This window comes from Rhamphochromis longiceps, linkage group LG14, assembly GCF_057381845.1.
Source record: "Rhamphochromis longiceps isolate RC_006_pf linkage group LG14, R_longiceps_female_GT1.1, whole genome shotgun sequence".
Lineage (NCBI taxonomy): Eukaryota > Metazoa > Chordata > Actinopteri > Cichliformes > Cichlidae > Rhamphochromis > Rhamphochromis longiceps.
Genome location: NC_140570.1, coordinates 38362473 through 38383716, shown reverse-complemented (window position 1 = coordinate 38383716; position 21244 = coordinate 38362473). Strand labels below are relative to the sequence as shown.

At 41.4% G+C, this 21244-nt stretch overlaps 2 protein-coding genes, 4 non-coding genes and 2 pseudogenes across 8 annotated transcripts; 1 reads left to right on the top strand and 7 right to left on the bottom strand.

Moving 5' to 3' along the window:
• Positions 1-18: 18 nt before the first annotated feature.
• On the bottom strand, positions 19-4759 carry aamdc (adipogenesis associated, Mth938 domain containing). Of its 3 annotated transcripts, none has more exons than XM_085379597.1 (4): positions 4512-4759; positions 1393-1543; positions 1224-1319; positions 19-845 (listed from the first exon to the last, which is right to left on the bottom strand). In XM_085379597.1, exons 2-4 carry the CDS (start codon positions 1522-1524, stop codon positions 705-707), a joined length of 369 nt encoding a protein of 122 aa, XP_085235723.1. In that variant the 5' UTR covers positions 1525-1543; positions 4512-4759; the 3' UTR covers positions 19-704. The 3 variants fall into 3 exon arrangements, with proteins under 3 accessions (XP_085235723.1, XP_085235721.1, XP_085235722.1); XM_085379595.1 differs by lacking the exon at positions 4512-4759 and adding an exon at positions 3520-3664; XM_085379596.1 differs by lacking the exon at positions 4512-4759 and adding an exon at positions 2265-2304.
• Positions 2995-3185, bottom strand: LOC146654710 (U2 spliceosomal RNA). The gene has a single exon (XR_014907432.1). It is a non-coding gene; the product is annotated as a U2 spliceosomal RNA (small nuclear RNA).
• A 5553-nt stretch (positions 4760-10312) lies between the features above and the next one.
• Positions 10313-11952, top strand: LOC146654708 (E3 SUMO-protein ligase ZBED1-like). Its single transcript, XM_085380908.1, has 3 exons — positions 10313-10541; positions 10809-11158; positions 11344-11952. Exons 1-3 carry the CDS (start codon positions 10313-10315, stop codon positions 11752-11754), a joined length of 990 nt encoding a protein of 329 aa, XP_085237034.1. The 3' UTR covers positions 11755-11952.
• Positions 11953-12244: 292 nt separating this feature from the next.
• Positions 12245-12408, bottom strand: LOC146654707 (U1 spliceosomal RNA). The gene has a single exon (XR_014907451.1). It is a non-coding gene; the product is annotated as a U1 spliceosomal RNA (small nuclear RNA).
• A 1257-nt stretch (positions 12409-13665) lies between these two features.
• On the bottom strand, positions 13666-13829 carry LOC146654706 (U1 spliceosomal RNA). The gene has a single exon (XR_014907445.1). It is a non-coding gene; the product is annotated as a U1 spliceosomal RNA (small nuclear RNA).
• A 3530-nt stretch (positions 13830-17359) lies between these two features.
• LOC146654705 (U2 spliceosomal RNA) lies at positions 17360-17534 on the bottom strand (annotated as a pseudogene).
• A 265-nt stretch (positions 17535-17799) lies between these two features.
• LOC146654704 (uncharacterized) lies at positions 17800-19332 on the bottom strand (annotated as a pseudogene).
• Positions 19333-19882: 550 nt separating this feature from the next.
• On the bottom strand, positions 19883-20073 carry LOC146654703 (U2 spliceosomal RNA). Its single transcript, XR_014907446.1, has one exon. It is a non-coding gene; the product is annotated as a U2 spliceosomal RNA (small nuclear RNA).
• Between the last annotated feature and the right edge of the window lie 1171 nt (positions 20074-21244).

Genomic DNA, 21244 nt, shown 5'->3' with positions numbered 1-21244 from the left:
CTCTAGAAGAGCTTTCTAAGATGCTCTACATTCTTTTCTGCCACCACCTTTAAAATAACTTTTCTCAGAGAGAAGGTGACTCGATTTGTGAATTCTCTTGTTTAAGATGTTTATTTACTTAAAGATTTGACTCTGTGTTAACCACAGTTTGGATGTTCTCTCTGTGCGGGTCTCTCCACCTGATTTTAAAATGGCCACAGGTGTGAATGGACCTAGTTTCTGTGCTGTGATTGGCTCCTGCTGAGCCTGTGGACAGAGACTAAGCCATGAAACAGCTGCAGGCAAAGATCAACAATCGTTCCACACGTTTACCTACAGAAACTCTGTTTCAACTGTTATCGGTGGCTCTTGTTGTTTGAAGGCTTCTTTTGTGCTGAATTCATCAGCAGATGAGTTTGGGCTTTTAAGGCAGGCAGGAAGCACACGGCTGTAAAGGAAAGAGTGCTCTCTAATGTGCAAAGCATAGAAAACTAATGAGCCCTGTAGCACAACAGAAAGCAGGAGAGTCTATCAGTCTATGCCCATTATTGTGTTTTCATAATCAGGAAGTCACAAATGCAAGTGAGACTAAAATTTAGTCGGCAGCTTGTTTGCATCTTCACAGTGAACTCAAAGCTTCAGCACCACAGTGGGATATTCTCTCTACAGTGAAAAAGCTTGTAGAGTCCTCCTCAGGTGGCCATGTCAGCAAGGTAAGGGTGACATCAGCAGGTGGAGTGGAAAACCCCGCCCACCTTTGCACCCTGGCCGGCCAGTTTGTTGTATTCAGCGACAGCCTTCTCCGTCTGGAAGACTTTTACATCAACGCCTTTCTGCTTCACAAAGTCCAGGGTGGAGGAGGGAATCTGTTAGAGGAGACGATGGTGTGAATACAGTCTGACAAGCACAGCTCCTTAATCGATCCATCAGCACTCCAACCACATCCACACACAGGAAATCGCCTTTCAGCCTCCAAAGAACGACCGTATTAGCCAGATTATTTGAATGGATGAACCACCAAGTCTGCAGTCTCATTCTTTTGTGATACTTTATCTAATAGGAGCAGCTTGTGCAACATGACTCGGTCATACAGCAGCTGAGCGTGGGATCTGTTTTATTACATCAAAGTAACAGAAAGCAAAAACTCTTTAAAACAAACAGAACAAAGGTGCTAAGACTCCAACCAAACTATAGTTTATATTTTGGCTTTATTATGTTTAAAGGAATAAATTGGTCTGTTTTACCTGCAGAGCCTCGCTCATGCCTCTGCCAATTACCAGCAGGTCGATTCCCTTCTTCAGCACCTCATCTAGGTCAGCAGGTTGCACTCCAGGGTAATGCTGAGGAGCATAAAGTTCAACATCACAAATTTGCTTCAGAGCTAATTTACATTTGGATTCTGGTTTCACTTACGTCAGTCCCAGTCTCTCTCCAGTCCCAGGCTCGGCTCCCTCCAGGCCAGACCTTACAGTCCTTGTAGGTGGAGGAGCATCCCTTCACCTTCATGTGGCCCCAGGAGAGCGAGGCGATCTCTGGAGATGACATGTTTCTTTGAGGCTACCTGCTGTAAGACAAAATAAGCAGTTAGCACAGCTTCTGAAATAGTGTGACAAGATTTCTACAAGCCATCGAAATACTCTGAAAGGTCTCATTAATGCAAGTTTGCCACAACCAGCAGGAGTGATTTATGTGCCCTTGTAAAATGTTCCCCTGCAGGTCAATAACAAAACTACAACTGACTACTACAAGAACAAGAGGGCCTACGTGAAACGTGCTGCTGATAATTCAGTTACTACTTCAGGTCCAAAGTTCTTTTACTTGCATTCAATCAAGTTTGACTCATTAGGAGGTTTATACTGAACAGGTGTATAACAACACCTAACAGCAATAACTTGTGTAAATACAAGAATTCGATCAATCAGATCAAATTATTACATGTAAGCTGCCCTGTACAAACTGTGTACTTAGCACAGGCAAATTAGATGCTTACTTTAGCACACATAGATTGCACAGGGTTTAACTAACACACACACACACACACTCAGTATCGCCAGCAACTAAAATCCTTGTCCTGCCATTTCTGTAAGTCGTGAGCTGACTGGGTCTATTTTTATACTTCTCACTTTTAACTCCAAACCAATATAAACCTGCTGTCAAACTCACTTACTGCATCTATTCAAACCGTACCAGACAAAATATTTACACAAACTAGCTGAAATCCTTTTAAAACAGTTTGTTAGGCTGTAACAGGAAAACATGAAGCTAAAGTCTGTGCTGCTGCTTACCCGTCTCGATGTCAACTCACTGAACACACCCCTCAAGTCATTCTTCCTCCCGTAATTAAAGGGACACGGACTAACCTGCGAGCTGTAACAGTCAGTCTATGATTGGTTGTTAATTATCAAGGGTGCTGGAGCTGAAACATCAGCCTTAGTAATAAAGTTTTCCGCACAGCTCACACAACCCTGAGTTTACCTGTGGACCTTAGGCTTGTGTGTTTCGTAGGTTTCAGTTCAGTTTCAGTCTCTCAAATAAAGTGGAATATTACCTGAAACATTTTAAATACACAAACCGTCAACAATATGTCACCTTATGTGGAACTGTCCTCCTGTGTGACCTGTCTGCACCCTTTTGAAAACTAGTTTCTTAATTCACAAAGTTAGAAGTATTGTGAACGTTAACATGAAAAATGTAAAAAAAAAAGAAAGAAAGAAAGAATGAAAAGCAGCAACTGTGACTTTAATCTTATATGCCCAAAAAATTATGATACCAGAAACTATTATTCATGAATTAAACTAGTGGACTAAGCATGGACTCTTTAAGGGGACTGAAATAAAAACTACAAATACTACACTGATATACTATGCTGCGCATAAAAACACCCTACCATACGCAAAATCCAGTGAACTCACATTTAGGGGATGTTTACGGTACGGTGCACCATACTAACAGATCCACTCGAACACCGCTAATGAACGTAGCTAGTTAAGCTTGCATTGTTTTTCCACATGTTTAGGGGGGTGCACCGTTCCTGGAGATACTGCAATACCAGGTCGATGCGTGGAGTGGACGGAGCAAGCCCCTATTCCATCTCCCTGTTCCAAAAATCAATTTAATATATGGTCCCCGGGTAGGGGACGTATCAGATATTAAACTGATAAGAACAGATACTACACTTGATCTTAGCCAAAAGGCCGAGAAGCGATACCGGGAATACGTCGGAGCAGACGGAGTCACTCCCCGCACCCTCTCCCTGACTCGCGGTCCGAAATCCGAAGTTAAAATTCAACAGTAACGTTTACCGTACAGTTTATGAAATAAACACAAAAACATTCAACTGAAGTAGAAGAACGAGTCGAAGAATCGCTACAAACAAAGTTATTTAAGAAACAATACGTCTTCCTGGTGGCTTCCTGGTTACGTAGTCTGCAATTGTCCAATCACAAACCGAAGCAGCAACAGAGCAAAAAGGCTACGAAATTTAACATTAAATTCCGAATTTACTGATGTTATCCCTGAAACCTGTCAAATAACTATTACCGAGTCCTCCGAAGGTGAAATTCACGTGGGTAGTCCGTGTTTCTGTTACGGGCTGCGAGGAGCCAGTGCTGCCGCCATTTTGGTCCAGAGAAGCCGCGCCTCCTCAACTCGATTCATTTCATAGAAAACAAAATATCGTAGTAAAATAAAGGAGCTTGTGTAGACAAATATATTATGCAACATTTAACTTGTAGTTCATTTAAATTATTAAAATTTAAAGAAAACAAAAATTACACGTTTAAATTTGAAAAGTCAGCAAAGAAATTAAACATTTGTAGCGCGATTTTCCTTCGCCTGAGTTAACTAAGCAGAGTACAGCAGCAATAGTTGCATCCGGTAATGATTGAACAGAGGGAACACTGATAATAAAATCAAGTTTTATACGTTTTGGGTACGATAAATCTTCACCTGTGAACTTCTACTGCATCTACAGGCCAAAGATTTACTCTTTAAACGCGTAGCGGTGTCTGTGGGAGAACAATCAGGTCACAAACCTGCAAATATAACCGCGGCCAGTCGGCTCTGAAGAACAAATCAAGTACCAGCAACCTCTGCTAGACACAAACCATCAACAATAGCAAGGACAGACAACTGCTGGTAGCAGAACTCGTTTCATGTTATGTACGTTTAGCTGTACAAAACACAAACACGCACAAGACTAATTTGCACTGAAATATTTCAAAATAAATCAACTAAACAAACAAACGAAGACCTAAAACCCCGTTTCAATTACATTCATTTTCATTTATATTGCACCAAATCACAACAACAATTGCACTTTATATTGTAAGGTACTCAATAATACAGAGAAAAGCCCGACAAGAATTTGGCTACAGTAAGAAGGAAAAACTCCCTTTTAACGGGAAGAAACCTCAGCCAGAACCAGAGACTGGTTGAGGGTGTGGGGAGGGCTTTGAACTGGTTTCCAGGAATCTTGAGCAAACATTAACAGAAAACCCATTAAACCAAATATGAAAAAAAAAAAGACTGACCTTAAAAGGGACTTGAAATGCTACACATATACAGGTTAATTTACACCACTCAGCCCTGCCCTCAGGAAGCGAGACAGATGGAACACGGTCTGAAGCTGGATTTAAGAAATAAGCGCTTAAAGTTCAAGTTTTAAAAACATGTTTAGCGGTTTAGCTAGCTGCACTCAAACAGGAAAATCCAGCTGTTAAAGGTAATGCTAGCAGAGGCCGTGTTCTAAACCTCTCAATTCTTCAGAAGAGCTGCGTCAGACAAAACAAACTGTCAGTGGGTTTCCTCCCTTGGATGAAGACGTTGCTAGTAATGTAACTATTGGCTGGTCATCTGGAAATACAACAAATCCTCCCGCATGTAATATTTCCATCTCCACAGGAAATGACAAATACAAAATAATGAGGAGGTGCTAGAGGGATCAATATGTCTCACTCTTTTGTCACAGGCGTTCCTCAGCACGAAGCACCAACTGTTTATGTTACTCATTGATAAAGAAGAAGCTGGTAAAAGAAAACAAAAAAACCCCAAAAACCCCACAATCCTTCAGATACATGGCAGATTTTAAAATCATGACCATGAATGTCAGGAGATTACAAAACCCAACAAAGACAGCAGTAGTTTCTTCTTACCTGGCAACATTTGTTTTTGACATATGTTTGTTACAAGAAGGACATTTAAAAGATGATAGTGATATACTGCTGTTTTCCAGAGAATGGGTTAAGGGAGAATCCAGATTGGAGTGAGAGTGTGTGTCGATATTGACAGTAAAGAACATAGAATAATTAACATACACGCAGATGCAGAACCTCCAGTTCCTAAGGAGTTACTAGCCAATCTAGACATACGTTTCATGACAAATGAAGCTGTTCGGCATGAGCCCCCGCATCCTCAGGACCTTCTATCACTGTGCCATTGAGAGCATCCTCACTGGATGCATCACCACCTGGTATGGCAACAGCACCGCCTACAACTGCAAAGCTCTCCAGCGAGTAGTGCGGTGCTCTGAACGGATAATTGGAGGTGAGCTTCCCTCCCTCCAAGACATCTACAGGAAGCGGTGCCTGAGGAAAGCGGGGAGGATCATCAAGGACTCCAGTCACCCCAGCCATAAACTGTTCAGACTGCTTCCATCAGGAAGGAGGTTCTGCAGCATCCGGTCCCGTACCAGCAGACTGAGAGACAGCTTCTTCCACCAGGCCATCAGACTGCTGAACACGTCATAGACACCTCAGCTTCACTACTGGAACTTTAACATTATGCACTCCATACTGTACAGTAATGCCACTGTTTTGCACATGTCTCAACTCTGTATATTTTATTTTATATATTTTATTTATTGTTTACTCTATTTAATTTGTAAAATATGTGTACACACACACACACACACACACACACACACACACACACACACACACACACACACACAGAAAAATATTTAGTATACACATCCAGAAATGCATATACTATTATATATTGTACATATATTTATTAGTTTCAGATGTAGCCATTCTTGTATTTTGCTTGTTTACATTATTGTATTTTGCACAACTCTGTTGCTTGTGAAGCTCGCACACAAGAATTTCACTCACATGTGCTGTACCAATGTACCTGCACATGTGATGTGACAATAAAAGTGATTTGATTTGATTTGATTTGTTGTGGAGGGTGATTTAAATGGCTCAGTAGACAGAGGTAAACATCTTTTGCTGCTAAAATTATTTATAAAGAATTTGCTTTACTAGACGATTTTAGGGAGATATGTAAGGATGATCCTGGAGATACTTGGGAAAACATTAGAGGAATAAAACCCCAGTTAGATTACATTTTTACTACAAGCAAATACGGTCTGCTAATATTTCTTCGTTTTTTGTTCATTCTTAGCGATAACAATTTTAGGTCCAGCTTTCAGCCCCTTTTAAAGGACCAGGAATCTATACTCCAACCTTGTGAATTGGTGGAAACATGCAAAACAAAGAATAAAATGCTATATAATAAAATATTGCAAAGAAAGATAAAAAATAAATAAATCAAAATTGATGTTAAATTCCACACAAAAAGAAATTGGCAATATATATTCTACTGACAATTCTAATGGTGTAAGTATGGATAGAGATTACTGCAGGACACTTTTTAGAAAAAAGCTTGTACATTTAAAGTGCAGAAGCAGGAATATATGCAAATGAAAGATGCTCTGCCTATTTTTTCAGAAAAGTCAAAATACATTGTAAAAGAAGATCAATAAAGGAACTGCAAAGGAATGATGGGGTCATGGCTAAAACAGGAGGAACTATTGGAGGAGGCTGCATCACATTGCACCCAACTTTTTCAAGTCACTTTTGAAATGGGGAGTACATATTTACATTTGTTTTTTGTTTTTTGTTTGTTTTGGGGGGTTTTTTTTACCCTTGGATAAAAAAGGAAAATTAGAAACAGATATTACTAAAGAAGAACTATACATTGCTTTGAATTCAATGAAAAACAGGAAGGTGCCTGGAATAGATAGACTGAGACGAGAAATTTACATGACATTTTGGGATTTACTGAGAAGCCATTTGGGAGAGATTATCAATGAAATGAAATTGAAATGAAATTTATAGCAGTTAGGAAACGAGTAAGAGCATGCACACGTGTGATCTCTCTATTGTATAAAAATATTATGTGTGAAATACAAGATATTGTGTAAGACAATTGTAAACCGATTAGCTGCAGCCCTGCCATATATATTTGATAAAGATCAAACAAGTGGGGTTAAAGGAAAGAATATTTCATGGAACATCCAACTTCATATACATGTTTGGGCTTTTTAGAAGATAGACATTTGCCATCTGTATCACACTAGATCAAGAGGGGGCTTTTAATAGAGTTAATCATGGTTTTATAGAAGGGTCTGTGAAGGTTCTCAGTCATCCAGGTCATCGTAGTCTAAGGAGCTTGGAAAGAAAAGCGTCTGGACTTGTTTAAGTTGCTTGAAGACGTTTCACCTCTCATCCGAGAAGTTTCTTCAGTTCTAAGGGTCAAATGGTGGAGAGTCCCAGATTTAAACCCAGTGGGAGTTTCCCCCCAAAGACGGACAAAGGACCCCCTGATGATCCTCTACCTAATCACATGAGCCAAGGTGTGAAAGCGGGTGTGGGTCACAATCAGCCAGGGTTTCGGGTGAGCTCATTGTGAAACCTGGCCCCACCCTATCATGTGATTTCCTGAGGTCAGATGGCCCAGGATGTGAGTGGGCATTAAGACGTCTGTGGCAGACAGTTGGTGTCGTAAACCACCGCCAACGATTATTTTGATAGTCGACTAGTCACAGATTTTTTTTTTTGCGATTAGTCGACTAATCAGATCATGCATCCATTGGACGTAAAACGTACAGCTTATTGCACCAGCAGCATCTGCTCTTATATGACTATCATTAGCTTACAGCTTTAAGTGTTTAAGGTGCTAACTAAAAATAAAGACAAGATGATAGTTTATTAAATTTGCAGATTGTTTCGGTGAAGTTTAATAAACTCCTTGCTATCTAAAATATAACAGGACACCGGAGTATATTCTCCAGCATCTCACACTTCTGATAATCAGCTGTCTGCTTGACGTTTATTCAGCTGTGTAAAAACTATAACTTTGATCTCAGCCAAACCGATTTACTCAGGAACAAATAAAATAACATTTTTAAGTTATCTAAGTGACTTATATATATGTTTAACCTGAGTAGCGAAAGACGGCGGTGGGTTTGAAAACGATTTGCCGGGAGTCCGGTGTTCTCACGGCTCTAGTTAGCCTTGCCCCCGGCTAGCTATCGAGCTAGTGGGTAACAGACGTCTCCGAAAACATCGGAGCGCTTTTGAAAACATGTGGTGTCCTGATAAACTGAGCAGATATTTGAGGTTTACACAGCTACATTCTCACCTGAAAATATGTTAAACGTTTATTTTGTGACCCAGAAAGAATAATAAGAGTAATATTAAAACTAACTAGCTGCCGCCATTGTTGGAAACGGAGCAGGGCTGCGCTATGAATTCTGGGACACAGCTTCTTCTTCTTCGGGGTTTAACGACAGCTGGCATCCTTGTACATGCAGTGCTGCCATCTTCTGTTTCAGTCCATTATTACACTCTTAAATCCTGCTACTTATTCCTGCGTCTTTTATGATCTTAGAAAGCTTCAAACGATTTTGATAGTGGACGTAATCGTGACTAGTGGACTAATCGTGGCAGCCCTATTGGCAACACTGCTGGGGAGTAAACTGGAATTAAACGAAACAGAAGCAGAGACCATCTGCACATGCACGGTACAGAGGTAGGGGGATCGGGTAGATCTGATCCCCTGAACTGTGACTGTTGTTCTTTTTCGTTTTTTTTGTCTACATTATATTGAAATGTTTCATTACTGCAAACATTTTAAGAGATACTTATCATTGCTAACATCTTAACAGATACTCTGACCGTAACTATCGTAAAATGCTTTGAGCGGAAGTAGTGGCCTTTCGCACATGCGTTGTACGGATCGGGTAGTGACAAGCACAAAGTGTGAACACTTCCCTCCAGTCCAGAGACAAACCACACACCACCTAACAGAACTCTATCAGCCTCTAGTGGAGATTAGTGGGAACTTTATACTGTGGGAAGATTATACTGAACAACAGAAAGTCCTGTTTACTGTAGTACTTTACTACAAAGTCATCATTCATTCAGTAACCTTTTCTCTAATAACAGAGCTTTCAGAGACTTGATAAACAGCAGGACACTATTATATCTAGGGCTGCTCAATTAATCGAATTTTAATCACGATTACGATCTGAGCTTTCAACGATCATTAAAAATGACTGAGCCGATTATTAGCACCTCCCTCGTGCTTTACTCTCGCGAGGTGGCAAATCGAGCGCACCTCTCTGCGTTTCGAACACGCGTCACATCAATTAAGAGTACCTGAAAGTAAAAGTAAAAGTAAAGTGTGCGTGTTAGTCCCCATAGGGTAATAGTTCCTCTGCATTTAACCCATTCACCCAGTGAAGCAGTGGGCAGCCGCCAGTGCAGCGCCCGGGGAGCAGTGTGTAGGGACGGTACCTTGCTCAGGGGTACCTCAGGGTAGCCGTTCAGTGGAGTCGAACCCCCGACCTTCCGATCATGGGGCCACCACTCTACCTACTGAGCTATCCCTGCCCTGCAGGAGGAGAGCTAAGCAGACGTTATTTGGAGAGGAGAGGATAATGGCTGCTAAAGAAAGAATGCCGTTGGTTGAAAAGCGAGGTAAAACTACTTCAGTGGTGTGGAAACATTATGGGTTCGCGGAGTCCGACGTGGATCAAGTTGATATAGTGTGTAAACTTTGCTACGGTGTTGTAGCTGCACCACAGGGCAACACTACAAATTTATTCAATCATTTGAAGACAGCTCACAAAGTGACATACGATCAAACAATGAAGGAGCATAGAGAAAAACCCTCAACAACACATGCTTCATCCTCACAGACCTCCATTCACGCTACCATGTACAACGCGACTAAATATCCCACCAGCTCCCAGAGACACAAGGAGATAACAAAAGCGGTAACGTTTTTCCTCGCCAAAGACCAATGCTCAATTAACACAGTGGACACCCCCGGCTTTAAGAAACTAATCCACACTTTGGACAAACGGTATAACTTGCCATCTCGTCACTATTTTAGTCGAGTGGCGATTCCCGCTTTATATGACGAGTGTCATGATGGTGTCGCAAAGGAAGTGGCTACAGCCCAATATTTTGCCACCACAATGGACTTGTGGTCAAGCCGCACCACGGAGCCGTATTTGAGCCTCACGGTACATTTCATTGACATGGATTTCAACATGAAAACGAAATGTCTCCAGACATCATTTTTCCCAGAAGACCACACGGGGCAGAACATAGCTGCAGGTCTGAAACAAGCACTGGCTACGTGGGATCTGGAGGAGCGTAAACTCGTCTGTATAACCACAGACAACGCTGCAAATGTCATACTGGCTGCAGAACTGAATGGCTGGATGAGGCTCCAGTGCTTTGGGCACAGATTACATTTGGCCATAGGTGAGTAGGCCCAATTCCTACTGAATATGATGCATAATGTGATTTTCTTTCAACAAGTATACAACATAATGCTTCGAATGAATATAATAAATAAAAAACAATTTAAATTCAGAGATACTTTTATTCATTCTCACAGTCATACACATTTTCTATGAATTATACAAACACATAAATAAGCTACCATCACTTTTTCTTATTCATTCACACTCAAGGAAATGACAATCATCATCCTGATAATGCTTGTTTATATTTTTTATGTTTTTATAGAAAGAGCCATGAAAGATCACAGGATTGAGCGTGCAGTGGGGGTCTGCAAAAAAGTGGTCAGCACCTTTTCATTCAGTTGGAAAAAAAAGAGAGAGCTGAAAAGGGCACAGATAGACCTCAAACTGCCAGACCACTCCTTAAAGACTGAATGTCCAACCAGATGGGGATCTAGGCAGGCCATGGTTTCCAGAGTCCTTGAGCAGCAGAAGGCCATTGCCCATGTCCTCTCCCAAGACAAAGGAACCAGGCACCTCATCCCCTCATGGCAGGACATTCATGTCCTTGAGGCCATCAACAAGACCTTGGGACCTCTGGTTGAATTCACTGATGCACTTTCTGGAGAGAAATATGTGAGTGTGTCTTTAATAAAACCAACACTCCACCTATTAACAACTCAATCTTGGCTGAGCAAGATGATGACTTTATGAATTTATAGTAATTATTTAAGGATTGTATTTTAGAATGCCAAACCCGAGACAGATAAAACTGGTTCCTCATTCTGTGTTGCTGTCATTTTATATTTGTCCCATTAAAGGAGGCTGCAGTGATGGGGACACCCGTTGGTAACACGGAGGTTGCTGATGATGGTGCATCAAACCAAAAGAAGAGAAAAAAGGGCCTAAGCAGCTTCTTTAAGGCCCCTCACAGCACAGCTCCAGGTGCAGAACATGCTCTTCAACTGGACCAGGCCATAGCTTTTGAGCTTCAGGCCTACCTCCAGGCAGGGACCCTGGACACAGAGGAAGACCCACTGGGGTGGTGGAAGCTATCACAGAACCTCTTCCCACGACTCTCCATCCTGGCAAAGAAATATCTTTGCATCCCAGCCACAAGTGCCTCATCAGAAAGGGTCTTTAGTACTGGTGGAAATGTTGTCAACTGCCTGCGTGCATCCCTGAAGCCTGATCATGTCAATAGGCTGGTGTTTTTGGCTAAAAACCTTTGAAAGGTTGCAGGAACCATGTTTTGTTGAGCCATTTTGAGATTGTATGGGACTCGGGCCTACTAGTTTTTATTTATTTCTTATAAAAGGTACTACTTTCAGTGTTTAATTTTATTTTTGTTCAGGCAGCAACTTTAGTTGACATACCTCAATGTCAGTTTGATGCAATTGTGCATTGTGTGGCTACACAGCTTGCCTTGATGTTTGGTTATTTATATGCATAAATATTATGCAGTAGTTTGAAGTTCACTAAACAATGTTTACATTTTTTTTTATATTGCAAACATTTGCACGGTTATCAGAATTTGCACATTATTTTATATTATTTTTTGACAATCTTTAAAGCAATTATTCAATGCATTGTTATTGTTAAATAAATATCGTGAAATAATCGTGATCTCAATTTCATTGGAAATAATCGTGATTATCATTTTTGCCATAATCGAGCAGCCCTAATTATATCTGTTTCTTCTATTTCCTTTGAACATGTGATCAGGGGAGAGCGCGAACGCAGTCCCCCACTACCAGAAATTATGCAGTCGAGATTCCCACATTTGGGGAATTCGCAGGGGTCAGCACAACCGGAGTGCAATGGCTGAGCCTCGCCCTGGGTGAACCACCTTCTTGATCATGGTATCTCCCCTGCCAGGTAAGTATGAGTTGTTCACCTCACACATGGGGGACTCTTTCACACACAAACCCTGCACACTCACGGTGCTCACAATCTTACAATCAACACAAACACAGCCTGCAGGAGGCTGGGACTACACACTATTTATATACACAGGAAGGAGCTTCCAACAGAGCCACATCAGGTTATTTAGTTTAAAATATACGGGGAGTCTTTCCCATCATGCATTGCTGCATCTGCACAACAAAAGCTAACTGAAAGATCAACATTTTTCATCCATTTAACCTCCTTAAATCCACCAACAAACCAACAGGAAGTTCAAGTAACTCCAAGTTGAATCAAACTGCAGCTGAAAACTGTTTGATTCACGTCTGATGTTTAGAAAAAAGGAAAAAACGCATAAAGCGCACACGTTTTCTGCTAACAGCACAACCACTTCCTGTTCCTTTGTTATGTGCTGCTGAACAGTTCACTCTCCTCCTGCTGCTGCCCCCTACTGTCCCGGCGTAGGAACAACACTGTTTATTGCGCACACATATTCTAAGAGCTTCCTTGTGTGTAAACAACAGCAAAGAAGGAATAAGATGAGTTTCTGTCATGATCAGACTGAACATCCACTCTATGATCACATTACACTACCTGCAAAGCTCATTTCAGCCTTGTAGAAACATCTGCACAGATTAGAGGATGGTGGCATGTAAGGCTACCAGTGGCATGAAGTCGTATATGAGGGACAAGCCCACAAAGTGTGAATACAAACGGTTTGTTCGAGCTGATTGGGCACCGGGTCACATGTGACAGTTTTTTGTGTACACAGGAAAGAGTGAGGTCAACATAAGTTATGGTCTGAGCTGCTCGTCTGTCATAGATCTTTAAACCATTTTCTTTGCTCGGTGGTGGCTACACTTTGGCTAACTGTTCTACCAGCCCTGCCCTCTTCCACAATCTGCATAACACACATGCTGGCTGCTGTGGAACCATTAGAGGAAAGAAAAGGGAAAAAACAGGCTGTCTTTCTGCACATGGACAAAAATGACTTTCCTAACACGACTGAGAGGGACGAGCTGCCCTGGATTAGAAAAGAAGCTGCTGTTTGTTAAGTGGATGAACACTCGGGAGGTGACAGTGTGCTCCAGAGTGCACAAAGGACTTCAGTGAAAAGACTGTGCAGCACAAAGCTTTCACTAACATCTTCCTCAAAAACAACGGAGACTTCTGAGCCTTAATAAACAGCAGGACACTGCCGCAGTATCTGCTTCCTCTGTTTTCTTAGAACATGTGATCAGGGGAGAGCGCGAACGCAGTCCCCCACTACCAGAAATTATGCAGTCGAGATTCCCACATTTGGGGAATTCGCAGGGGTCAGCACAACCGGAGTGCAATGGCTGAGCCTCGCCCTGGGTGAACCACCTTCTTGATCATGGTATCTCCCCTGCCAGGTAAGTATGAGTTGTTCACCTCACACATGGGGGACTCTTTCACACACAAACCCTGCACACTCACGGTGCTCACAATCTCACAATCAACACAAACACAGCCTGCAGGAGGCTGGGACTACACACTATTTATATACACAGGAAGGAGCTTCCAACAGAGCCACATCAGGTTATTGAGTTTAAAATATACGGGGAGTCTTTCCCATCATGCATTGCTGCATCTGCACAACAAAAGCTAATTGAAAGATCACAATAGTTAATCAATTTAACCTCCTTAAATTCACCAACAAACAGGAAGTTCAAGTAACTCCAAGTTAAATCAAACTGCAGCTGAAAACCTTGTGATTCACATTTGATGCTCAGGAAGAAAAAAATCAACAACAACACACAAAACACACACGTTTTCTGCTAACAGCACAACCACTTCCTGTTCTTTTGTCTTCTCCTGCTGGACAGCTGACTGTCCTACTCCTGCTGCCCCCTATTGTCCTGGAGTGGGAACGCTCACTTTTATGATGTGATGGGGTTAGATCTGAGATTTTGAGACACCTTCACACTGTGCTCAACTCCTTCAAGAGGAGGATGTAGATTTTGATAGTCAGAGGACCTTTGGACTGATTTTTTAGACATAAAAGTTCCACCAGATATTTGAAAAAAACAAAACAAAACAAGACTTAGAAACTAATATTACTTTAGATGACCTGTTGGTTTCTTTAAAATCTATTAAAGAGAAGATGGATGTTTACTTACACCTTCCGAGTGCGAAGTGTAACGCCGGCATTCTTCCTGACATATGCCACACAATTCATATCGTTATAATATCAACAACCCCTCAAATTATATTGGAAGCGAGATGAAGGCCTACAAAAGTTGGCATGCTTATCGGAATTTTGTCTTAAGATGAGTAACAAACCCCAGTATCTGTAATCTGCTTGGAACTGTAGTCACTGGATCAAGTGGACCACGGTCACTGCTGACGTATTTCCCTGATTTTAATTATATTTTGATATTGACAGGTCTCTGTCCGTTATCCCTTACATTGTCAACGAGTCACTTAAAGGATCTCATTTTACATCTTATTTCTTTTGAGCATCTGGGAATATAACTTTCCATCTAGAGCAGGGCGATATGGCCAAAAATATTTATCACGATATATATTTGAAAATTTGCGATAACGATATAACTGACGATGTAATTGACACGAGACAAAATACAACTCCACAAGTTTACTAGCGCAAAAAACCCCATCCATTTATTTTCACTCAAACAAGCAGCTGTTTTTTTTTAATGTGCATTAAAGCTATATAAAAATGTAACAGTGCAAATGCAAATTCCTTGCTGACAGTTTAACCAAAAGGCATTTCCAGTAGAAATGGGCTGACATATCCTGAGCATAACCATGTATAATATCCACTGAAGTTAAAAAGAGGTGCTTTGCTACATTATACTGTGATGTGCCAAATAAAAAAGTTAAATATGTAATTTTCGGACCATAAGGTGCACGGGATTATAAGGCACATTAAGCGAAACAAAGCATTCAGATAAATCAAACTTTATTCAACTTTATTTATCTTGCTTCCTCTACTTCTGTACCATTGATTCATTAATGCTGTATTCTATCCCAGCTGCTCTATTCCTGTGTTGTTGCAGTATATTATTTACTAACCTTGTATTGTGGATGGATTATCTCAGTTGTTCTCCTGACTGAAGTTTGGTCCGTTTACAGCAGGGCTGCCCAATCCCAGTCCTCAAGAGCTACTATCCTGCAGCTTTTAGATGCATCCCTACTCCAACACAGCTGAATCAAATGGTTTGATTACCTCTTCAGCATGCCATCATGTTTGGCAAAGGCCTGATAACAAGCCATTCATTTGATTCGGGTGTGTGGGAACAAGGATGCATCTAAAAGCTGCAGGACGGTAGCTCTCGAGGACTGGGATTGGGCACCCCTGGTTTACAGCATCCTGCCATGCGATTGCATTTGTCTCTAACCATCAGGAACCTTCACGTTAACTTTTATCGAGTGGAAAAGTGTTAGCGTTGATTCGTCCAGCTTCACTGTGTGTGTTATGCTAACATAGCTGTGTCGCTAGCGATCACGTAGCACATCATTATAAACCAGCTAGCCCAACTTCAGTAACCCTACAAACGTCACTGCTGTTTAGTTTCCTGTCTTCATTTATGTTGGAAGTGATAGCAGAGCTGTACGTTTGAATTTTTTCAGAAATCTCTCAGTCAGAACATGCAATATCATGCTTAGGTAACTAGCGAAACTAGCGAGCTAACTTCCTGCTAACTTCTAACTTCGTTAAGTGTAATAAATTCTGTTTTCATGGATGCCTGGATGTTAAACTTCATAGTTACACCTGGTAAAGCAGCAATGCTGATCGTTTTATTAAAGATGAAAGAATTTAGACAGTTTTTAACTCTCGGTGATGTTGTTCGTTTGACTTTGGGACATGAAGAGGACGGAATTTATGACCCAGATTACTCCCAGATTTATGAGCGCGTTAGTCCGACAAATACGGCAATAATGACGGGCTGCTTGCATGTTCTACAAAAAAATGTGTCTGACGGACAAATTCCAGTTCCACATCACTGAAGTGGCACCATTTTTACAAACTAATTCTGGTTCATCCCTTTCACTCAATGATCCGCTTTCTCCCTTCTCATTCTCTGTTGCCGCCATGCTTTTTCGGCCATGTGCGTATGAAAACAAAGGCACTGTGCATGCGTGTTTTATCCATATTCTATCGTGATATTACATTTTCTTATCGTTGCCTAACATTGTACCGGTATTACCATGAACGGTATAATATGGCCCAGCCCTATTGCCATCTGTCCTTAATTGCATCCCAGCCCCATATTTCTGCAATTTCCATCTCAACCCACTTAAAGAGTCCATTCTCGGCCCACTTATGAAAATCCTTTGTTGTAGCCCGTCTTGTATACCATAATTTAACTTTAATCAAAGATATCAAATTCACTACTAGCAACAGATATTCTTTCTTTACATGTATTCATGTCAAAAAATACAATATCTTCATAAGTAAATAAGGTAAGGCAAGCAAATAGTCTTTTCAATAGGTTTCAAAGGGATCTAACGAACAGGCAATCCCACGATCTTATCTTCAGCCAAAGGTGAGTAATTAAAAAAATTCAGAGGAATAGGAAGTCAAAATCTGAGAAACACTTGACATTTATGAATATATCTTTGAGACACTAAGGTGTACAAGTTGCTGTAATAAAGCACGTCCAACTTTAAAGGGATATGTGGAATACTTTTACCGCCATTCTCTATAGATTGATAAAGAGTTTCCTGTTTAATATATTCATTACCACTCTAAAACAAACTAAACATTGACCTTGTCATTTCTTTTCTAACTAATTCATGCATGGCGAATATGCAAGCTGGTGTAGCAGGATAGGAAGTATATCCATTCTCGTCGCCAGTATTTTGCTACAAAAAATTGTGACTGGTTGCAGTTACACTGCTAATAAATCCAGCTAGTAAAACTTTCGTTGTTTTTCCACATGTTTAGGGGGGTGCACCGTTCCTGGAGATACTGCAATACCAGGTCGATGCGTGGAGTGGACGGAGCAAGCCCCTATTCCATCTCCCTGTTCCAAAAATCAATTTAATATATGGTCCCTGGGTAGGGGACGTATCAGATATTAAACTGATAAGAACAGATTTTTCTTTCGAAAAATTTTATTGACACTCAAACATAGAAACCAAACACAGTCATCTCATAAAATTCAAATTCCCACCCAATTTAAAAGATTACTTTTTATTTCTTCCCACCCTTTCCTTAAAAGAAAATGCACAGGAGCGATAAAAAACAGTTTATAAAAGCCGTCCCGTCCTTTCACAAGCTCCTGGTGTTCAGGGGGGATCCTCACCACCTTGCTCCTTCCCACCTGCCTCTCCTGGAGAGCCAGGCCGTTGCTGCTTTGACCTCCCTGTGTGTGGCACCGGCTCTTCCGTCCGAATGGGCACAGAGGCGATTCTTCTTTGTGGCTGCTCCCACGGCTTGCTGCTTGCAGCACAGATCTCTTTTATTGTTGCTGCCGCCATTCGGAGAGCAGTCACGGGGGGGATCTGCATGTGCTTGCTTACCAGCAAGTTTCTGGAGGTCCAAATGGCGTCTTTGATGGCAGCGAGAGTAAGCCACTGCTTCCCAAAGTCTTTCCTTTGTGCCTTTGCTCCCTGGCTCACCCCATAGAGCACTAACTGTGCTGTTAGGACCTCCCTTGCTGGTAAGTACGGGAATTGCGAGGAGCCGGCCATTGCCCACAGGTCTACGGCAGCGCTGCACTCCCAGAGCAGGTGCCTCACCGACTCTGGCGCGCCACAACCAGGCCGGGGACACATGGCTGTTGCAGACATGCCCCGAGAGTGCATAACGGACCTGACTGGGAGGATCCCATGAGCCACCATCCAGGACACATCCCGGAGCTTATGCGAAAGAATGGGACGGCTCACCAAACGCCACACATCTGTGGCTTCACCAATCGAGAGGCCACGCACTGGAGTCACAGCTTCTCGCTCCTGCACAACAGAGATGAGAGACCGGTGTTTAGTTAAAATGTTTAAGTCTTCATTTTCCAAGTTAAAGGAGACTAAAAAGGACTTTAGCTCAGCATAGGCTGGGGGGAGACTAAAAGAGACAGACACTTTTAGATCCACCGGTATCAATTTTCTCTGTCTTAAGTAGCTCCCCGCCCAAAATCTAACCCACGCCTGCGTTTTGAGGTTACTAGATCGGGCCGTGGCCTGCCTCAGGTGGCTGCTCGTATAGAGACTTCCTACAAACAGATACAGGTCTGGAACCCCCTTTCCTCCATTCTCCTTCATTTTCTTCATTGTCTCCCTTCTAAGTATCTCCCATTTAGAACCCCATAAGAAGTAGAAAATGGCTCGTTCCAGTTCTAAGAGCACTTTTCGGGGAGGGATAAAGACTGAGCTGACTAAGAGAAGTCGGGGTAAAATCACTGCCTTGATGATTAACACCTTGCCCTCCAAAGTCAGCGTTCTCAGTCCCCAGTAACCCAGCTGTTGCTTCACTTTCCCTATAATTACAGGCCAATTTGTCTTGCCTCCTCCTTCCTTGTCAAACCTGATCCCTAAAATCCTCTGGTCGTTTTGTGTCAGATTCATCTCAAGCCCAGTCAACTCTGTAGCCTCCCATGGTCCATAAAATTGTACCTGAGTCTTATTCTTATTAAGCTTGGAAGCCGAGGCCTTCCCGAACCAGTCAGTCGCTTCAAAAGTCCTCTTCACCGAAGACAGGCCTGTACACAAAATATTGATATCGTCCATGTACAGGACACATTTTGCTACTTGTCCGCCACTCCCTGGTATTTCCAAACCCTTTATCCCTTTGTCTCTTCTCAAGATCTGCGCCAGTGGTTCTACCGAGTCCATTCTCGGCCCACTTATGAAAATCCTTTGTTGTAGCCCGTCTTGTATACCATAATTTAACTTTAATCAAAGATATCAAATTCACTACTAGCAACAGATATTCTTTCTTTACATGTATTCATGTCAAAAAATACAATATCTTCATAAGTAAATAAGGTAAGGCAAGCAAATAGTATTTTCAATAGGTTTCAAAGGGATCTAACGAACAGGCAATCCCACGATCTTATCTTCAGCCAAAGGTGAGTAATTAAAAAAATTCAGAGGAATAGGAAGTCAAAATCTGAGAAACACTTGACATTTATGAATATATCTTTGAGACACTAAGGTGTACAAGTTGCTGTAATAAAGCACGTCCAACTTTAAAGGGATATGTGGAATACTTTTACCGCCATTCTCTATAGATTGATAAAGAGTTTCCTGTTTAATATATTCATTACCACTCTAAAACAAACTAAACATTGACCTTGTCATTTCTTTTCTAACTAATTCATGCATGGCGAATATGCAAGCTGGTGTAGCAGGATAGGAAGTATATCCATTCTCGTCGCCAGTATTTTGCTACAAAAAATTGTGACTGGTTGCAGTTACACTGCTAATAAATCCAGCTAGTAAAACGTTCGTTGTTTTTCCACATGTTTAGGGGGGTGCACCGTTCCTGGAGATACTGCAATACCAGGTCGATGCGTGGAGTGGACGGAGCAAGCCCCTATTCCATCTCCCTGTTCCAAAAATCAATTTAATATATGGTCCCCGGATAGGGGACGTATCAGATATTAAACTGATAAGAACAGATTTTTTTTTTTCTTTTTTATTTTTACTTACAACACCATCTTACATTTCCATTTGCTCAACATTCCATTGAATACTTTTCATATTTCACAAAAACATCTTTTACATCATTCATAATAATCCTTCCACCTGTCCTTAATCGTGTCTATTCCCCATCTTTGTAATTCATGCCGATATATCCCCTCAAATTCCCTCTCTATATCCTTTATTGTTCCCATCTCTTTCCATTCATACCCCCCCCTTATATACCCCTGTCTTGCCCTCCATATCTTAAGTTTTGTAATTGATAACAACATACAACGTATTTTATTTTCCTCCTTCTTTTTATCCTTAGGCCTAAGATAAGTTATTTCCTCATATGTCAAAGCCTCTAGTCCCTTATACCTCCTCTTCATTCCAGCCCATACCTTTTTTGCATATTTGCACCCCCATAGGACGTGTTCAATCGTTTCTTCCTCTGTGCAATTATCCCTCGGACATTCTTTTAACTTCCCCAAATTATGTGCATACATCGTAGTCCTTACAGGTAATTTCCTATGTAGGTGCATCCAATTAAAATCTTTCAAAACATTCTTATAACTCCTATCCTGTGCGTATTCCCAAACTTCCGAACTCACTATCCCCTGGTTGTAGTTAGCATTCCTCGCCAGTTTTTTATACAGAAGTTTATGATTTTGTATTGTATCCACCTCCCTGCACTCTATATGTCTCTTTCCCCACTTAACCATCCTCTGAAAGTATTCTGGTCTTGTCTCTGCCTTCGGCCCCTGATTTGTAACTGATAAGAACAGATTTTTTTACTTCTTTTATTTTCTTTCCACAACAATTCAAAAAACTTTTTCCATTTCCGTTACAAAGACATATTTACATTTCATTTCTTTCCCACATTCATTCATCGCAAACCAATCATTTTCATGTAACATATTCATATAACTTATTGCTTTTCATTGCTCCTTTTCCCTTTCTCCCTTGCTTACTCTTTACCTACCACCACTTTTTAGGTGCCTTCGCAGTAAAGAAGGAAGGGAAATCTTTCCATCTATCCTTGATCGTGTCTATTCCCCATTTTTGTAGTTCATGCCAGTATGTCTTTTCAAATTCCCTCTCTACAGCTTTAGTCGTACCTATTTCCCCCTCTTTATATCCTCCCGTTATACAACTCTGTCTTGCCTTCCACAATTTCATTTTTACAATTGTTAACAACATACAACG